Source organism: Aethalodelphis obliquidens, unplaced genomic scaffold (genome assembly GCF_003676395.1).
Source record: "Aethalodelphis obliquidens isolate GAN/ISIS:26980383/991018 unplaced genomic scaffold, ASM367639v1 scaffold27, whole genome shotgun sequence".
In the NCBI taxonomy this organism is placed as follows: domain Eukaryota; kingdom Metazoa; phylum Chordata; class Mammalia; order Artiodactyla; family Delphinidae; genus Aethalodelphis; species Aethalodelphis obliquidens.
In genome coordinates this window covers 16,803,786-16,822,303 of record NW_020837971.1, presented here as the reverse complement: position 1 = coordinate 16,822,303, position 18,518 = coordinate 16,803,786, and the positions used below count along the sequence as shown (strand labels likewise).

General features: G+C 47.8%; 1 protein-coding gene across 1 annotated transcript; it reads left to right on the top strand.

The window, feature by feature from the left end:
- Positions 1 to 10,140: 10,140 nt before the first annotated feature.
- On the top strand, positions 10,141 to 18,135 carry IGFBP3 (insulin like growth factor binding protein 3). Its single transcript, XM_027124063.1, has 5 exons — positions 10,141 to 10,696; positions 13,636 to 13,862; positions 14,370 to 14,489; positions 15,523 to 15,659; positions 16,696 to 18,135. The coding sequence occupies exons 1-4, from the start codon at positions 10,288 to 10,290 to the stop codon at positions 15,646 to 15,648; spliced, it is 882 nt and encodes a 293-aa protein (XP_026979864.1). The 5' UTR covers positions 10,141 to 10,287; the 3' UTR covers positions 15,649 to 15,659; positions 16,696 to 18,135.
- Positions 18,136 to 18,518: the final 383 nt, after the last annotated feature.

Below are 18,518 nucleotides of genomic sequence, written 5' to 3'. Positions count from 1 at the left end.
AAATGTAAAAAATAACTCAATGAAAATTTTAGAAGTAAAAAATGTAATATGTGAAATAAAAATTCACTGGATCAGCTCAGTAACAAAATGGAGATCATGAAGAAAAGAGTTAATGAACTTTAAAATAGATTAATAGAAATTATCCAGTCTAAACAACAGAGAGAAAAAAAGATCCAAAACAAATGTGTTATGACCAGAGCACCAGAGAGGTACACAACAATCTCAAAGTAACATGGAAGATGATAAGAAAAGATCAGCAGAGAAAACAGAATTTGAAAAAGAATAGCTGAAAACTTCCCCAAATTGATGAATAATGCAAATTTACAGATTCAAAAAGTGAGAAAACTTAAAGAGGATAAACTCCAGTGAAATCATAGGCAAACACTTCATAATCAAACTGTGGAAAACAAAAGATAAAGCAAAGAAATTAAAAGCCAGAGAATGTAACACATTGCATAAAAGAGAACAGAAATGTTCTCTAAGGATTTTCCTTCACAAGGAGGAAGCCATAAACAGGTTAGGAAGACAACCACGGGAGGTTTGTCAAGTTGCCAGGTGGTCGTCCAGATGTTCACACACAGACTTTGAGACCTGTGGCCGGTCACTGATGGGGGAAGGTGGGATGTCAAGGTTCATCCTGCCCTGGATCTGAGCCCATGGACTTCTGATGGCCTCTGAAGTCTCCATCAGAGCCAGGAAACCAGTGTCTATACGATGTTTGGAGAAGTTGCCATCTCCACCTGCTGACTCCAGATTGCCAGGGTGGGGATCCACAGCCTAACTGCGGCTCAAGGTTAAAAGCCACAGATAACCACGCCTGTTCCTTTTTATGGGGCAGTCATCCCAGCAGATCTTGTGCTGACGTCACTTTGTACCTGCTTTCAAGAAAACCTGTTGATTCTGTGGACAGCCCCAGTGGAGACAGTGAACTCTGTCTATAGTATAAATGTTTATACTGTGTTTCTAAGACATTCTTTGAGGCAAATTACCTGTATATACATAGGTGAACTTTTATAAAACTCTTCACAAATTGCATCTTATAAAATGGACACAAATACTAGTGATAGTTTACCCTTCGTACAGCACTGACAACTCTTTCGCTGAACACTGTAATTATTTTAAAAGTTTGATTGCTGAGGATAGAAAACTACTTGAATGAATTAAGTATCTGGGATTAGTCCTTAAAAAACAGATGTACCCATACTTTTTAAAAAAGAACGACTTCATTGTCTAATTCTCAACTTCTTCTAAAAGAAGAACTGTCTAATTCTTAAGTGGGCCAATTAAAAAAATAAAAGAATAGGAAAAGGTATAGCATGCAGACAATAATCAAAAGAAACTGGAGTGTCTAGCATCAAATAAGCAGACTTCAGAGGAAAGAATGTTAACAAGGTGAGGAGGAACATTGCGTGACCATAAAGCATCAATTCACAGGATTCCAAAATATATATGCCAGACTCAGAGCCTCAAAATACACGAAGCAAAAGCTGATCAAACTGAAAGGAGAACTGATTTTTGAACTTAAAGTCTGTGGCCACTCATAGCCCGCCTGTCTCAATTCCTGGTCCGTCTCCCCTCAGCTCACCCTCTTGGGGAAACCACTCCCTCTTAAGTCCAACTGTCTGACAGCTCTTTGCACCTGTTGCTGAATAGAGCTGGAGAACAGGACACGGTCATGCTAATTAGTCTTATTTTAAATTCATGACATTCCAGTGGGTCCTTAATGCTACCATTTTCCCAAGCCATTCCCCTTCCCATGCTTGTGATCTCTATTTCCCCCTTTCTCCTCCCACCTGTGTTGGTTTTTCTCCTTTCCTTGCTGATAACTCAGGCTTTTTTTTTCCTTTTTAGTTTCTCATGACCTCACTCACTGCTTTGGTAATTTCATCCAATCTCATTGTTTCAAGTACAAAATATATTCCTTTCTTTAGGCTGCCTAACAAATTACCACAAATGGGGTGGCTTAAAATGACAGAAGTTTATTACCTCTGTGTTCTGGAGGCCAGAAGTCTGAAAGGAAGGTGCCAGCAGGGCCAGGCTTCCTCTAAGACATTAGGTAGAATCATTCCTCACCTCCCCTAGCGTATGGTGGTGCAGGCAATCTTAGGCGTTCCTTGACTTATAGCTAGATCTCCCCAATTTCTGCCTTTCTTCACAAGGCGTTCTCCCCTCTGTCTGTGTCTGTGTCGAGATCCTCTTACATGGACACCTAACACTGGATTTAGGACCTACTCTCATCCTATATGAGCTCATCTTAACTAATTACATCTGCAAAGATGTTTAAAAATAAGTTCACATTCCATGTGTATATGAATTTCAAGGTAACACTATTTAATTCAGTATATTTTGCCCTCTGCCCTCCAAACATTGACATCTGTCCTGCATACAAAATACATTCACCTCATCTTAAAATCTTTCATTCCAGAATTATCCCAAAATCTCATCTAAATATGATCAACTCAAAAAGTTCCACATCCCATAATCTACTTGCCTAAATGGCCCAGATGGGTGATACTGAGGGTATGACCCATCCTGGGGCAAAATTCCTCTCCCTGTGTAGACCTTTTAAACTAGAAAACATGTTATCTGCTTCCAAAATGCAGTGGTGGGGCAGGCATAGGATAGGCATTCCCATTTCAAAAGGGAGAAATTGGAAGGAATAAAAGGGTCATGGGTCCCAAGTCCAAAACCCAGCAGGGCAAATTCCACTAGGTTTGAGGACCTGAGAATAATCCTCTGTTGTTTGATGCTCCACCCCCGGGGCCTGCAGAGAGAAAATCAAAACAAAACAAATCAAAAACTTCCTATAAAGAGAACTTCAGGACCAGATGGTTTCACTGATAAATTCTACCAACTATATAAAGAAGAAGTAATATCAAAGACTCTATACAAACTCCCCCAGAAATAAGATATTACAAGGAAAAAGAACTACAGATTAATATCTCTCATGAACACAGACTCAAAAATTCTGAAAAAATATTTTAGCAAACCAAGTTCAGCAATATATAAAAGAATAAGACCAAGGGGCTAAGGGAAGAGATTGGGGTGGTGTGTGCTATCCCAAGAATGCAAGGCTGGTTTAACATTTGAAAATAATTCTATGTAACTCACCACATTAATAACCTAAGAAAGAAAAGCTATATGATCATTTCCATAGATGCAGTAAAGGCATTGAACAAAAGTCAACATCCATTCCTAATAAAATGCTCTCTATGCAAAATAGGAAAAGAGAGGAACTTTGTCATCCTGATCATTGTCACACATGCAAAACCGACAGCTTATATCATACTTGATTATAAAAGTCCGAATGCTTTTCCCCCAAGATCAGAAACATAACAAGGATGTCCTCTTTTACCATTCCAAGCATCATACTAGAAGTTCCAGTCAGTGTCACAAGGCAAGAGAAAGAAAGAAAAGGCATCCAGGTTGGAAAACAACGTAAAACCTCTTTATTCACAGATGACGTAATACATAATAGAACTACTAGAACTGAAAAAAAAAAAAAAAGAACTACTAGAACTAATAAATGAGTTTTGCACATTTGCAGGATACAAAATCAATATACCCAAATCAATTGTATACTAGTGATAAAAACTTAGAAATTTAAATCTTAAAAATATACCATTTATGGGCTTCCCTGGTGGCGCAGTGGTTGAGAGTCCACCTGCCGATGCAGGGGACACGGGTTCGTGCCCCGGTCTGGGAAGATCCCACATGCCGTGGAGCGGCTGGGCCCGTGAGACGTGGCCACTGAGCCTGCACGTCCGGAGCCTGTGCTCTGCAATGGGAGAGGCCACAACAGTGAGAAGCCCGTACAGAAAAAAAAAAAAAATATATATATATATATATATATATATATACCATTTACAATTGCATCCAAAAATATGAAATACTTAGAAATATGTATGACAAAACACATGCACGACTTATACGCTGAAAAATAAATGGATATATATACTGTGTTCATGAGTCTGAAGACCCAATATTATTGAGGTCAATTCTTCCCAAATTGATCTCTAGAATCAGAGAAATCCTAGCCAAAATGCTGGTAGATATATCTAGGTATAGATATAGATATCTAGATATATATAGATAGATCTATCGATATTGAAAATTTGGTTCTAAAATTCATGTGAAAATTCTAAGACTTAAAAGAGCCAAAACAATTTTTTTTAAAAAAAAGAATAAATTTGGAGGACTATAGCACTATCTGATTTTAAGATTATTATAGAACCACAGTAATGGAAACAGTGTGATACTGGCAGAAAGATGAATAAATAGAGATGGCATAATAAATAGATCAATGGAAGAGCATAGAGAACCCAAAATTATACCCACACATATATAGACAACTGATTTTCAACAAAGGCATAAAAGCAGTTCGGTGGAGGATAGTCTTCAGAAAATGATGCTGGAAATAGGATATCCATATAACTTCAATCCATACCTCACACCAAATTTGAAAATTAACTCAAAATGGACCATAGGCCTAAATGTAAGAGGTAAAATTATAAAACTTTTAGAAGAAAACAAGATAAACCCTTGGTGTGTGACCTTGGGTTGGGCAAAGATTTCTTAAACATAACACTAAAAGCATAATTTATAAAAGAAAAAAGGATAAACTGAACTTCATCAAAATTTAAATTTTCACTCTTCATAATATCTTGTTAAAAATTTAAATGACCAGCCATAGATTGGGAGATAATATATCCAGCAAATATCATATCCAGTAAAGAAGGACTTGTATCCAAAATGTATAAAGAAATCTCAAAACTCAGTAAGAAAACAAACAGCCCAATTTTTTAAATGGGCAAAAACTTGAACAGACACTTCAGAAGAGAGAAGATACACAGATGACAGACTAGCACAAGACAAATGCTCAGCTTCTGTAGTCATTAAGGCAATGCAAATTAAAACCAAAATGAGATACCACTACTTAAATAATAGAATGGCTAAAATTAAAAAGACTGCCCATCCCAAGTGTTGGCAACTGGAACTGTCATATACTGCTGGTGGGAATGTAAAATGATACAAACGTTCTGGAAAACAGTTTGACAATTTGTCAATTTCATAAAACATCAAGTATATCTATATATAAATATATATATATACACACACATATATGTGTATACATATTCTATATATGAATATATATAAATGTCTGGGCATATATGATATTTTATATGTATTATATATATATGATTATATATCATATAATCCAGATATTCCACTACTAGTATTTATCCAGGAGAACTGAAAACTTGCACCCATACAAATATTTGTACATGCATGTTCACAGAAGTTTTATGTTTAATGGCCAAAAAATGAAAACAACTCAAATATACAAGTTAATATATTTTAAAAACCAGGGTTGTATGTATACAATGGGATTCAACTCAACAACAAAAGAAGTGAACTCTTTATTCTTCCCTGCATCAACAGGGATAAATCTCAAAATAATTATGCTGAGTAACAGAAACCAGATGAAAAAGAGTCCATACTGTATGATTCCATTCATATAAAATTCTAGAAAATGCAAACTAGAGTAACAGAAAGGAGATCACTGGTTGGGAAGTGACAGGATTGGTGTCAGTGCCAGAGGCAAACCAGCTGAATGGAAAATGCCCCCCAAATCTTCCTTGCTCCCTATTGGCCAGGGAAAGACCATATTATGCCCATGGTCAGTTTGACCACTGCATACCATCGCCAAGAAACATGTTAACATTTGAACTAATGAGTCAGGAATCTGGAGCGGGTGGTGGGGGGCGGGGGGGGCGCTGGGGGGGCTTTGGTTTGGAATCCATTTGAGAATAAATCCTCTAATTTAAGGTTTGTTCAGGTGGCTCTGTAAATACAGGAATAAATTTCGACTTCCCATGTACTGGTATTACTGTGTCCAAGAGCTAATCCTTCCATGGATGCCATGAGATACACAGCAGTGCTCTTTCCTGGTCTTGGAATCAAGGTTCAGAACCTGCTCCGGTCAGAAGCTAGCAAGGGTGGGCAAACACTCAGGTCTCCTGTGATCAAGGTCCCAATCTCCCTCTTAGTTCCCGAAGTTCCAGCCTTGAACAAAAGCTGGATCTGAGACAGACTCAGGAATTGCCCCCCTGTGAACGACCAGAACAGAGGAACAGCCCTCGCCCTGTAAATGACTACACAGGCATGGGTGCCAGGGCCCATGGGGACAGCAATGCTATTGTGAGAGCAAAGGCTGTGGACAGGGAATCATTGTGCTGAACAGAAACCTGCCTTTCACCGGGTGGGAGCCCAGAAGGCTTGTCTTCTGCTTACAACGTGCCCAAGCCCTTTCTCTGGAAGCCCTTCATCCATCTCCAAATTGTCAGACCAAGCAGGATGGCACTAACTCTGAAGTCCCCGGCTCTAATGCCACTGGTGCCACTTTCCCTATCCACTTTATCAAGCTTCCCTCTCAGAATTCCACCTCCTCTGAAAGACACATGCCAACACCCATGCTGTCCATTCCAAGGCCTCCCTCATCCCTCCAGGCACACAGAGCTGCGGTCCTTGCAAGCTCATATCCCTCCTTAAGACTCAACTCACCTCTCTGAAGCTCCTTTCGACCACATAGGAGAGTCTGTGCCCCCTCCCCTGGGTCACAAACACACTTGGTCAACTCTTCTGTGTTTCTCATGGTCACACTGCACACCACTGTCTGGCCCCCATCAGTCTCTCCAGACAGCCTGTGGGACCCTGTGGCCAGCACATGGAAGTGCTCCGTTTGCGGACAGATAAACTCTTAACGGTGTCATTTGTAGGTTAGGGTCATTTCTAGTGTTCTTCTCAGCAGTAATGTCCTAATGCATCCCCAAACTCAGGAGACTTACCTAGCAGGCCATCTGATGGAGGGGAAATTAGGTTCCCTTTCCCCTCCCACACCTCCTCTAGCGGGAAATGGCAAAGCTTTAGGCAGAGTGGCACCGATCCCTGAAACTAGGTCCATAACATCACTCCCCTCTAGGAGTTAGGACATTTCTGTTTCAGAGTCTACTGTGGTAGGTAAACCTGACAGCCACGCCTCTGGGACATAGAAGAGAGGGCTTGCTGCTGGGGGCAGGGAGAGAGACCATAGGGTGGTGTGTCCAGCTAGGGCAGAAGAGAAGCAAGGGAGGTGGACGTCATATGGAGACAAGGTGCCTGTGAGCTGCTCTAAGAAATGAGTGGCTTCTGTCATGAGGTGAAGATAGGCAGGCTGACCCAGCAATCACCCCTCATAATCAGGCCAACTGAATTTTGTTAGTGAAAAGGGATATATCCCATCCTGTCTCCTGTCTGTTATGCCAACGGTTGTCTGCTACTTCACGATTATTCAGCAATTTATGCCAAGTACCTTCACCAGGGGAAAAGCCATCTTTCCTACCAACCACTTTATGTTAATAACCACAAACGCCAGATGAATTGGTAGTTTGACAAAATTAAGTTTTATCCCGTCCAAGTCCCCAAGTCTTCCCTGCAACAACTACATTCCATGGTGAGGGGAGGAGGGGATTGTGGTTCCCTGCAGTTTTGTGAAATAAAAATGATTAAAAATTGAAACACAATTCTCCCCACATCACTGCCCCAGATTTCCTTTGCAAGATTTCACGAGAAAGGTCATGAGAGTCTATGAAACGCTGTTGTGGAACGTTATTGCAAGTTACAGTGTAACCTTTAGTTTTCTTGGTCTCTGGCTTGTTCAGGGACATCCCGACGCTTAGGCGCCCCCTAGGGACTCCGCGCAGAACACTCACCTTTTCTCCAACTGCACGGCGAGGTCTGTGACTTTAGACATTCTCCCTGGGCTTCCCTTGTCCGCTACTTAGATGATGATGCTGGTAAGGGCTTCCCCGGGGCTTCCCTTCCCCGGTGGCGCAGTGGTTAAGAATCTCCGCCTGCCAATGGAGGAGACACGGGTTCGAGCCCTGGTCCGGGAAGATCCCACATGCCGCGGAGCAACTAAGCCCGTCCGCCACGACTACTGAGCCTGCACTCTAGAGCCCGTGAGCCACAACTGCTGAGTCCGTGTGCCACAACTACTGAAGCCCGCCCACCTAGAGCCCGTGCTCCCAAAAAGAGAAGCCACCACAATGAGAAGCCTGCGCACCGCAACGAAGAGTAGCCCCCGCTACTCGCCGCAACCAGAGAAAAGCCCGTGTGCAGCAACAAAGACCCAAGGCAGCCAAAAATAAAATAAAATAGACAATGCTGATAAAAAATGTCACACTGACCAAAGACCAGCTCAGCCCCGGGTATAACACTGTGCTAAACAGAGGCGGACCTGCCACCCCAAGAATCTTCTGATACAGAAACCGGCCGGAATATCAGAGTCAAGTTCTCCATGGTTAGCTATTAAGGAGGAACACATGTTTTGTTTCAATTTTCCAATGAAATTGGAGACCCTGTTCTTGGCTGTCAAAGCAGATAACATACAGGTACAAGGAGTGGTACAGGAGAAAGGGAATAGACAGCGATGGTTATGGCACAGTTCACAGTAAACAGGGCAATCTAGCCTGAGTGCTGGGGAAGGAGGTGGGGCGCGACAGGGACATGAGGGGCTGTGCCTTTGCGGGCCGGGGGAGACAAGACCCTCTCTGCCTTTTATCTGTTCTCCTTTGTAAAGCCTCAGTTAGTACTATTATTTTATTATTTATTTGCTATGAGTAAATTGGCCTTCCCAATTTACTAAAAGGAGGCGATGTATGGTGATATATACATATATATATATATATACACACATACACACACAGAGTAGGGACCATGTTAACTTCACCCACGGCTGCGTAGAGCTCTGCCCGGGGTGGAGGAGGGAATGCAAGGAGGTCCTCATTTGCTGTTTCTACTGCAAACTGCAAAAGGGTCTTCCTAGACACCGATCCTCCTCCTAGGACAAGTATCCGTTTTCTACAGCGTCCAGGAAAGTCCGCTCACGCGGTGGTCTCGCCACTTCCCACTGCTGATCCACACGCCCTTTGTAAGAGCCTTGCAAGTGTAATTCCAAATTCAATCCTGGACCACTGGCGTCCTCTGTTGGTCACCTAGGGAAGGGGCGCGCAGACACAGTTGAAAAGATCCGCACGGAGCCGGCCCACCAGATTCACCGAGACCTCCCGGCGCAATTGTGCTCTCGGACTTCCCCCCCTAGTGCAAAGTGTTTACATTGCAGAGATGAGCGAGAATTCCAAAGTCTCCACTTCAACGCACCGCAGGAAACTTAGTACAGGAATACAAAGTGACCTGAAAAAATGATAGTGGAAATCACCAATTTTAAGGACTTAGGTTATTAATCACGCTTCAGCAGTGCTGGCTTTATTGGTTTTTATATTCTTTTGTTGTGAATGTAAGCTCTATTTGAAAACAATGCCTAAAACAAGAACAGGCGTCATGTCAAATCTCTGACAAGCCTTGCTAAGGACCCATTCGCCGCCGGCCCACTTTGCTAACCAAGTACTTGCGTACAGACGGCAAGTGTGAGCCCTCACCTCTTTGAGAAGTTACGTGGAAAGGACGAAAACCACGTGCGCACCTGCAGACGCGCATTTGTGGGGGGAAGGCAGGTGCTAATGATAAAACCCCGAGTCCTTGGCTCCCCGAGACCCCGATGCGAATCGGGTATCCTCATTCAGAAATTCATCCCCCGACCCAAGGTATTAAATGTTGCAAAGCTTTGCCAAGTACACACGGTGAAGAGCTGTGCTCACCAGTTTCCCTGACACCATCTCGCCACGGAGCGACCTCAACCTGGGGCACAGAGGGAGAAGGGCGGCTGCAACGGGGTGGCCAAGGTGGGGGGCGCTGGGGTGGCCTGGGGCGCCGGAGATGCCGGGGTGGCCGAAGCGCTTGGGTGGCCGGAGGCACCTGGGACGGCGGGGTGGTGGTGCTGCCGAGTTCCCGGGGACCGAGGGGTTCCGGGGGGGTGGCGGGGGGCGCCGGGCATGAGCGAGCGAAGCAGGTGCGCGGACGGCCGCGCGCTACGCGCCCCCGCACTCGGCCAGGCCGCACAGGGCGAGGCGCGGGCCCGGGGATCCGGGTCCGCGCCGGCCCGCCCCCGCCCCCCTCCCCGCAGACGGCGCGCCGTTCCGGGGCGTGTCCTCGGCCACTCGGCTTCTATATAGTGGCTGGCGCACCCAGGCTGCCCAGATGCTAGCGCGGCGGCTCCGCACTGAGGATTGGACCCTTCCTGCCACGCTCCCACATCCTCGCGCCGCTCGCTGTCGCCCCGTCCCCGCGTCCCCCGGCCAGCCCAGCATCGGATCTCCGCGGCGGAGAGGAGGATCCCCGCTCCCTGCCATGCTGAGGGCGCGCTCCGCGCTCTGGACTGCGGCTCTGACCGCGCTGGCATTTCTCCACGGGCCGCCAGCGGCACGGGCCGGCGCGGGCGCTGCGGGCACCGGCCCAGTGGTGCGCTGCGAGCCGTGCGACGCGCGTGCCCTGGCCCAGTGCGCGCCACCTCCCCCTGCGCCCCCGTGCGCCGAGCTTGTGCGTGAGCCGGGCTGTGGCTGCTGCCTGACGTGCGCGCTGCGCGAGGGTCAGCCTTGCGGCGTCTACACCGAGCGCTGCGGCTCCGGCCTCCGCTGCCAGCCGCCGCCCGGCGAGCCACGCCCGCTACAAGCGCTGCTGGACGGCCGCGGGATCTGCGCCAACGCCAGCGCCGCCGGCCGCCTGCGCGCCTACCTGCTGCCCGCAACGCCCGCGCCAGGTGAGCTACCCACGCCAGGTGCGCCGCCGAAGCGCGCCCCTCGGCCAAGGCCAAAGGTGGTACCTCTGTGGAGACTTCGCTGCTGTTCCCACCCCAAGGGTTGTAAGTGGGGAAGCTGAAGCCCCGCGAGGCGAGGGCGCTCGCCTGAGGGACCCTCCGCAACCGGCCCTCTACTCGCTCCGTTCTTTGAGTGCAGAGTTCTTGTAAATTGTAAAGCGCTTTCGGCGAAAATGGGTTATAGATTTCCTGGGCAGGGAGGGAGCGGATGCAGAGGTTAACGGTCAATGGAGAGATCCTGGACGGAGGAGATTCTCAAGCCATTCATGCAGGCGCCGCGCCGAAACGTGGGCGTGTACTGTGCGGCCCAATTCCGTACCGCGACTTCTGTTTCCCACGAACGAAGAGCGAGCGTGTCCATGCCGAGGATGCTTGCTGGGCCGGGGGCGCAGGGAATGGGCCAGGGCGGATTTGGACGGGGAAGGTGGGCAGGCACGTTGAGGGAAATGGTAGCTGGCTTTAAAAATACTGAATTACACAGACTTACGGTTTGCAAAGCAGTTTCAGGCCCGGGGGTGTCCCAGAAGCAGCGAGGTGGGAACCGGGTTGGACAACCTGACGTTCAGAGAGAAATGACTCTGGAGTTGGCAGGTGTTCCTCTAAATTTCAAGCACGCTTAGCCAGCCTCACTCAGGTATGTGAATGCACTTACCGCGTCGCTGAAGGCTAGGAGATAAAGCCCTCACCTCCAGCCACCAGCTGGACAGGCCACCGTGGGCTAGCCCCCATCTGGGGCTAGAAGGATGGAAATCCCCTTATAATTTCCTTACCTGCAGATTTCCACTCCCAGGTGAGGCTATTTCCTTTCAGGACTCGTGGAAAGGCAAAATTACAACTGCCTGAAACATATACTGGCTCCGGTAGACTGGTTAGAATTGCTGGATGTATTTGTCTCTCACGGCAGTTGGGGCGTTTGCTGTGTGTGTACTTCACTGTTACCGTTCATTTTTGGATATTCAGAAAGTGATCTTAGAAGTTTTTATAGATGTTGTAACTTTTGGCTAGACTATAATGGGAAGTAAGATGACTGTCTTAGTAGCTCCACAGTATAGGTTGATGGGGTTTATTATAAAATTACGGAAAGATCTAAGTGACTTCTAAAATCCACCTGGGGGGGTACATTTAAATAACAGTCAAAAGTTTAAGAAAATTATCTGTGGCTTAAATGGAACGGTTTTCTTTTCCTCTCTCAGCAGGCATTAGAAAGAAACCAAGGAAGTTTAAGAAATTACTCAGAGTTCTTGGAAAAGAAATGCAAATATATTCATTTGCATATTCTTAGCATCCCCTTTGCCCCAGTACTTCCGTGGAAAAAATAAACAAATAAAACTAAGATGAAAGGAAATTGAAACCAAATTCTACCAATTAAAAACTTACTCTGTCGGTTGCTGGGCTGGATAAATTTGTGCTTCCCCAAACACCAGACCCCTTGGGAACTTTGCAACTTCTCCTCATGGAACTGTTTCTTTTCCCGGGTGATCGAAACCCAGAGAGAACGAGGACTTCCCCCAAACACCCCTGTGAGCGCACCTGCCCGAGATGCCTCCAGGAGAGAGCAGGGCTTCTGCAACAGAAGCAGAGTATCTTTCAGCCCTTCTCAACCCTCCAGAAGCACTCTCCAAGCCAGAGCTAGACATTTGCTCCTCGGAGCCTAGAGCCAGAGGCCTTGGCAGGCTTCCAGGCAGGTGAGCAGGCTTGCCACCTTGATGGGCCAGTTCTCGGGAGGGTAGAGAACAGGTCAGCTGGAGCAGTGCGCTTGGCACCCCAGGGGTAGTAGATGTGGGATCAGATAGCGAACTGAGCCCCACCTAGGAGGGGGAGGCATCAGGACTCTGCTCATCAGTGAGGTCATCCTATGACAGTTACCTGGCTGCACAGAACCAGGCAAGAGGAAGGGGCTCCCCACTGGCCCTTCTCCCTTAGCCGGCCCAAGTTCATCCTGGAAAGGAACAGAGAGCGTTCTCCTTCCATATCAGCTGCAATTTAGCCAGTATACTTCAAATCCCAGTGACGCTGTGGACATTCCAATATCAATAGCAAGTGTGTCTTCGTTAGTTTGATTACAATCAGAGATGTGCAGAAGCGGCTTCCTTTTCAGAGTGAAGCTCTTTGGCACAAAGGATTGTTAAGCCTTGTTTGGTGGTGTCCTCATCCCATTTGCTCCTATGCAGACAAGGAAGGAAGGACTCACCCAGGACAGTGCCCCAGGATGCGCAGGGTCTGTGCAGCTCCTGTGGGTGTTCCAGACCCTGCGCGGACAGTGAGAGATGTGACGGCGAGACCTGTGAAACACTACCCGACATGCCTCATGAGTCCAGGGGCCTGAGGCAAAGGCGCTTTGTGGAGAATTCAGTTTCCCCGTCTGAGCCCTTTGCCTGGCGGCACTTAGGACGGGCTGGAATCAGAATCCCTGGGGCTTGCTGACTCCCAGGTTTCTGCCATCGCCCCAGCGCTTCTGATTCAGCAGCGCCGGGTGGGGCAGAGGATGTGCTTGTCCACAAGTCCACACGGGGGAGGCCCGCACTGGGGCATCCCTGAGGGATTTCTGAGTGGGCCTCGGAGCCTTCCCTGGCTCGGCTCTGCCCCCTCCTGGTGGAGGATGGGAGGTACTTGAAAGCTGAGAGCATGAAAAGCATTTTTCTTCAGCGGCACCTACCTTTGTAATAGCACGTGTCAGATTTCATTTTTAAGAGATGCCTTCTTGAGACCAAGGGAGTACCATTCACCACTAGTATTATGGAATAATACTTTATCGAGGTGTTTTTCTAAACTTGGAATTGTCGAATCACATTTCCATTCGGTTCGGACTTGGTCAAAATGGTAAGATCCCGTCGTTAAATGTCAATGACCCTCAAGTCTCTGTCTCCCTTGTGTCTTTCAAGGAAATGGCAGTGAGTCAGAGGAAGGCCACAGCGTGGGGAGCACAGAGAACCAGGCCCTGACCAGCACGCACAGGGTGCCCGACTCCAAATTCCACCCCGTCCACACCAAGATGGACGTCATCAAGAAAGGACACGCCAAGGACAGCCAGCGCTACAAGGTCGACTATGAGTCTCAGAGCACAGACACGCAGAACTTCTCGTCCGAGTCCAAGCGTGAGACGGAATACGTGAGCGCTTTTCCTTTTGCTGTTGAGGGTGGGGCTGCCCGGCCTGGGCATCTGGAGATCACGGGGTTGCTCTTTACTCAAGAGCCCCGGCAGTTATTCTGGTGGTCCTGCTGCTTGAGCGGGCAGCCGAGAGCCCATCCTTACAGAAGGGCTATTGACCCTCCCCTATGGCAGAGATCTCCTGAGAATCTGTATATAGACCCTCCCCTATGGCAGAGATCTCCTGAGAATCAGTGCACTGCTCTCCAGGCCCCTGCAGGGCAGAGAGGTGTTCTCACAAGAGCTGTTCACGTGGCCCCCGAGTGTCCTGGCCTGTGGGTCCCTGTCCCAGTTCTGTGCCTCGCTCTGCAGAGTCAGAAGAGAGACAGGGAGCCCTGGTTGGCAGCTGCGTGGGCACGGTGACAGCTAAGTCGGGCAGAGACGCTCAGGGGCACGTGGCCGGTTCCCCGGGCGTTGCAGGGTTTTGTCAGACGGGGAGTTCCCAGGTAACCTGAGTTTTCTCCCCAGGGGCCCTGCCGCCGGGAAATGGAGGACACGCTGAACCATCTCAAGTTCCTGAACATGCTTAGCCCCAGGGGCATCCACATCCCCAACTGCGACAAGAAGGGCTTCTACAAGAAAAAGCAGGTGAGCACGGTCCGCGAGCTCCTTTCTCTCCCACCGTCCGCTTACGCGGAGGAGACACCAGCCCTCCACCCAAGTGCTCTGGCTGCCGCCGTTGCTTGCGGTTCCTGCCACATCCAAGACCTCCGAGGGGCGTCCCCTAAATCCCTAAATCCTGGTATCTTCCCGCTGTCCGCTTCTGCCTCCCGACCCACAGAGCAACGCGAGGCCTCCCTGGAGCCTCTTACTAGCCATAGAGGGACCCAGACACGTTCGCACTGCACCGTGGAGGGATGTTTTTATTAACTGTTGTAGAGAATTTCCAAGAAGCCTGACGTGAGCTGCTGTGGCAGGAGGCTTACCCTGAGGTCCCACGTTGGTCCCTTCCACACCCGTGCCTTCCTGGTGGTGACCAGCTGTAAAGGGTCAGATACATTGTTATTTTAAGGCATGCTGAGTGTACCTCTGTAGATTTCAGATCACTCTACGGGAGCATCTCAATGGACTCTCTAATTGGATGCCTCCTACCTCAGCATCTACGGAATTAGTCACAGAACACAGGGCCGTGTTCAGAGTGTTGGTGGGAGTGGCCTCGATTAGAGGGCCCCATCCTGTTCAGTGGCCACTGGTCTCTTTGCCTTTTCGTATATTTCTATCAGTCCCTATTCAGCAAACTCACCCTGAGAAGGTACCATATACACAGCTTGGGGTGTGGTCTGAAACACCCAAATGTGACAACACAGGGCAGATGGGACATTATCATTCCCCCCATTCAGCAGATAGACCTGTAGGACCAACAGGGGCCAATGTCCACCCCAGCAAGACCCTGAGGGACACAAAACCACCAGGACCCCTGCTTTCTTGGGGCACTCATACCTGCCCAGCATGCCCCCAGACACACACTGTGCACACAAGGCCTTGATCAGTCGCGCTTCCACAGCATAGCAGAGGCCGTGCTGGGAAACCATCCTGGGTGCTGAGCACCTGCCCCCGTCGTCAGGACCCCCTTGGCGGGGCCTCTCCGGGACTCACTGTATCATTTGTGCTTTGCCCACAGTGCCGCCCTTCCAAAGGCAGGAAGCGGGGCTTCTGCTGGTGCGTGGATAAGTACGGGCAGCCCCTCCCGGGCTTCGACGTGAAGGGGAAAGGGGACGTGCACTGCTACAGCATGGAGAGCAAGTAGACTGCGGCCACGTAAGCCCTGGGCACTGGTGGGATCCGAGGGGGCGCAGGACCCAGCCTGGTGGGAGGGGCATCTATAGATCCCAGGGGCTGGCGACCCAGAAGCGGCACTGGCCTGGAGGACAGACCCACACGAGACAGAGCCCTCAACCCGCCCAAACCAGAGCAGGAAAGAGGGTCTGTGGCCAGCTTGTCTTAGAGATACTTAGCCTCATTTTTTTTGAACTTTTTATTTTACATTAGTGTATAGTTGATTAACAATGTTGTGTTAGTTTCAGGTGTACAACAGAGTGATTCAGTTAAACATATACATGTATCTGCTCTTTTTCAAATTCTTTTCCCAGTTAGGTTGTTACATAATATTGAGCAGAGTTCCCCGTGCTATACAGTAGGTCCTTATCCATTTTAAATATAGCATTGCCTCATTTTTAAAGAACTTAGAACACTTAAACATTCATACACAACGTAAGATTTCCAGAGTTAAGCTTTTCCCCCGTGAGCCTAATGGTTCATTTATCTTCACATGTAAACTGTTTTCATCCAAAAGAACTTGTTAAAGGAATGTGTTTCTAAAAGACGTGGCTTTTTCTTCCCAGTAAAATACATTATGGCTATTCTGGGAGTCTATGATTAATAGCATGTTAATAAAGTTTATTTAAATCTAACGTGAAAATGAAATTTCAAACCATCACGTGGAAGAATGAAATCATATCTAAAAATCTTTTTTCATAAATGAGAGAGCTATTGGGGGGAAAAAGATAAATATATTTCATCATCTCAAGACAAATTTAAGTAAACAGAAGAAACTGTCATTTTTAGTGATAAGTTCTGTTGCCTTGCAAGTTGGAAAAAATAATGATAATTTTAGGGTGATTATGTTAGTGAACACCGTGGGCGTCTCGTGGTGTTCTGCTTTGTTAAAAAGTGTGGAATGAGCCTCCATCCTGCCAATTGCCTGGCTATCATGCCTGTGATCCCAGCGTGGGCACCGCGCCCTTTTGATTTGGGGGGAGTCATTTCAATACATTCCTTTTTCTTTCTGTTTTAGTTCATGTGGAGCTCAAATATGCCTTATTTTGCACAAAAGACTGCCAAGGACATGATCAGCAGCTGGCTACAGCCTCGATTTCAATTTCTTTTTGTGGTGAATTGATTTTTTTTTTTTTTAAAACCAAAGTTTAGAAAGAGATGTTTGAAATGCCTAGTTTTCTTCCAAATGGTGAACTTGGCATCTTTCCACTTTCCAGTAGTCAGTGAAACGCAGTTTGATTCTTCTTGTTGCTTCCTATAAAAATACCTGTAAGCTCAAGCACGGCGTGGCCGTAGCTCACACCACCCTGGAACCCTCCCCACGTGTTTGCCGACGCAGCCAACCCTCCACTTCATGCCTTAGCGACAGTGTTGCTTATGTAGACGCGCGCTTCGTCCCCACGTGTAAGATGAGACAAGGCCTCATCGAGAAGAGGAACGCCCTGCCCTCTGATGCCTGCACATCACGACGCACCCACCTGAAGCTACGTCTTGGAAGCAAGGGCCGGGGTCCCTGGACCAAGAAGATATTTTGTATCTTCAAGGGACCTGCACTGCTTGGAAACTAGTGGAGAGAATAAGGTGGAATCTTGCACAAAAAAATAATAATAATAATGACCAAGAATGTTCTAGGGAACTCTGGGAACCTACAAAGGTGGGGATTTCTGACCCTTCTTTGTCAGGCAGCTTCCTGAAGACACAGCCTTTGCTGAGGCCCCGTGGGGCAGGGGGGCAGGGTGACAGCCAGGGGCATCACAGATAATAGCCTTGTTCTCCAATGACTGCAGAAAATAGCGTTTTCCCACTCAACAATTCAAGAGCAAGTGTATTCTTGAGGATAAGCTCCTTAAAGACAAAAGAGGTTTATTTTCATCTCTCCCCTTTTGTCCTCCTTGGCACAATGTAAAAAATAATGATTCTATCTAACCTGGAAGACGAATGGCTTGCTGGGGAGCCGGTCGAGGACACTGGGAGAACACAGAGAATCCCCCTTGCTTTGCTGCACTTGGACTTCCTTCTTTTCTTTCTAAGTCACACGTACACACAGAGAGAATACCCTCTTCATGACTGTTCACAGTGTATACGTCATCGTCCAGATATGATAGCACCTATACTAGATAATCCTAGACGAATTGTAAGCAATGCTAGAGAATATAAACACGGCCACGACGGAGGGAGGGGGCTCGTGCACAGGGCGCAGCCGCTCTCCTGGAGGCCACCCTCCAGGTCTGGCAGGAGAGTGGGGAGGGGCCCTCGGCCGCCCCACTGCAGCCTCTGGTTGGATGCACGCTGCACACAGCCCTCCTGGAGAACACAAAGGGATCTCAAGATGTTCTGCCTACCTATTAGCTTTCCTTTATTTTTTTAATTAAGTTTTTGAGAAAAAAAAAGGTATTTTTGAAAAGTTCGTCTTGCAATGTATTTATAAATAGTAAATAAAGTTTTTACCATAAAGAAATCCCCTTCCCCTTGTTAGTGACCGGTTCCGGGTTTTGTGTTACGAAATAACCCAGAGGGCAGTGATGTTCCGACTATAGTCAGAACTTTCCCTGCTTCCATCTCTGGCAAGAGAACCCAAGGAGCCAGCCTGTGGCCTTGCTGGCATCCGTCACGTCTGCAGTAAGCCTCCAGTTCTGGGCAGTCCTCCCAGGTTCACCAACCCCCCCACCAGGATCGCCAGCCCCAAGTACCATGAGTCCTCAGCCACCATCCCCCAAGGGCACAAAGAAATGAGTGATCTGGGCTCCCCACTCACCAGGGCCAAGGCCATGCTGTTGCTATGGCAACCCCTTACCAGGGTTCAGCTAGCAAATAAATGCACTGGAAAATTACCAATCGTGG

What these genes read in the sequence shown, in the direction of transcription:
- IGFBP3 (XM_027124063.1), top strand. Translation starts at nt 10,288, where the DNA reads ATGCTGAGGGCGCGCTCCGCGCTCTGGACTGCGGCTCTGACCGCGCTG. An exon ending in GCCCGCAACGCCCGCGCCAG is followed by an intron (nt 10,697 to 13,635) that starts GTGAGCTACCCA and finishes GTGTCTTTCAAG; the next exon opens with GAAATGGCAGTGAGTCAGAG. An exon ending in CCAAGCGTGAGACGGAATAC is followed by an intron (nt 13,863 to 14,369) that starts GTGAGCGCTTTT and finishes TTTTCTCCCCAG; the next exon opens with GGGCCCTGCCGCCGGGAAAT.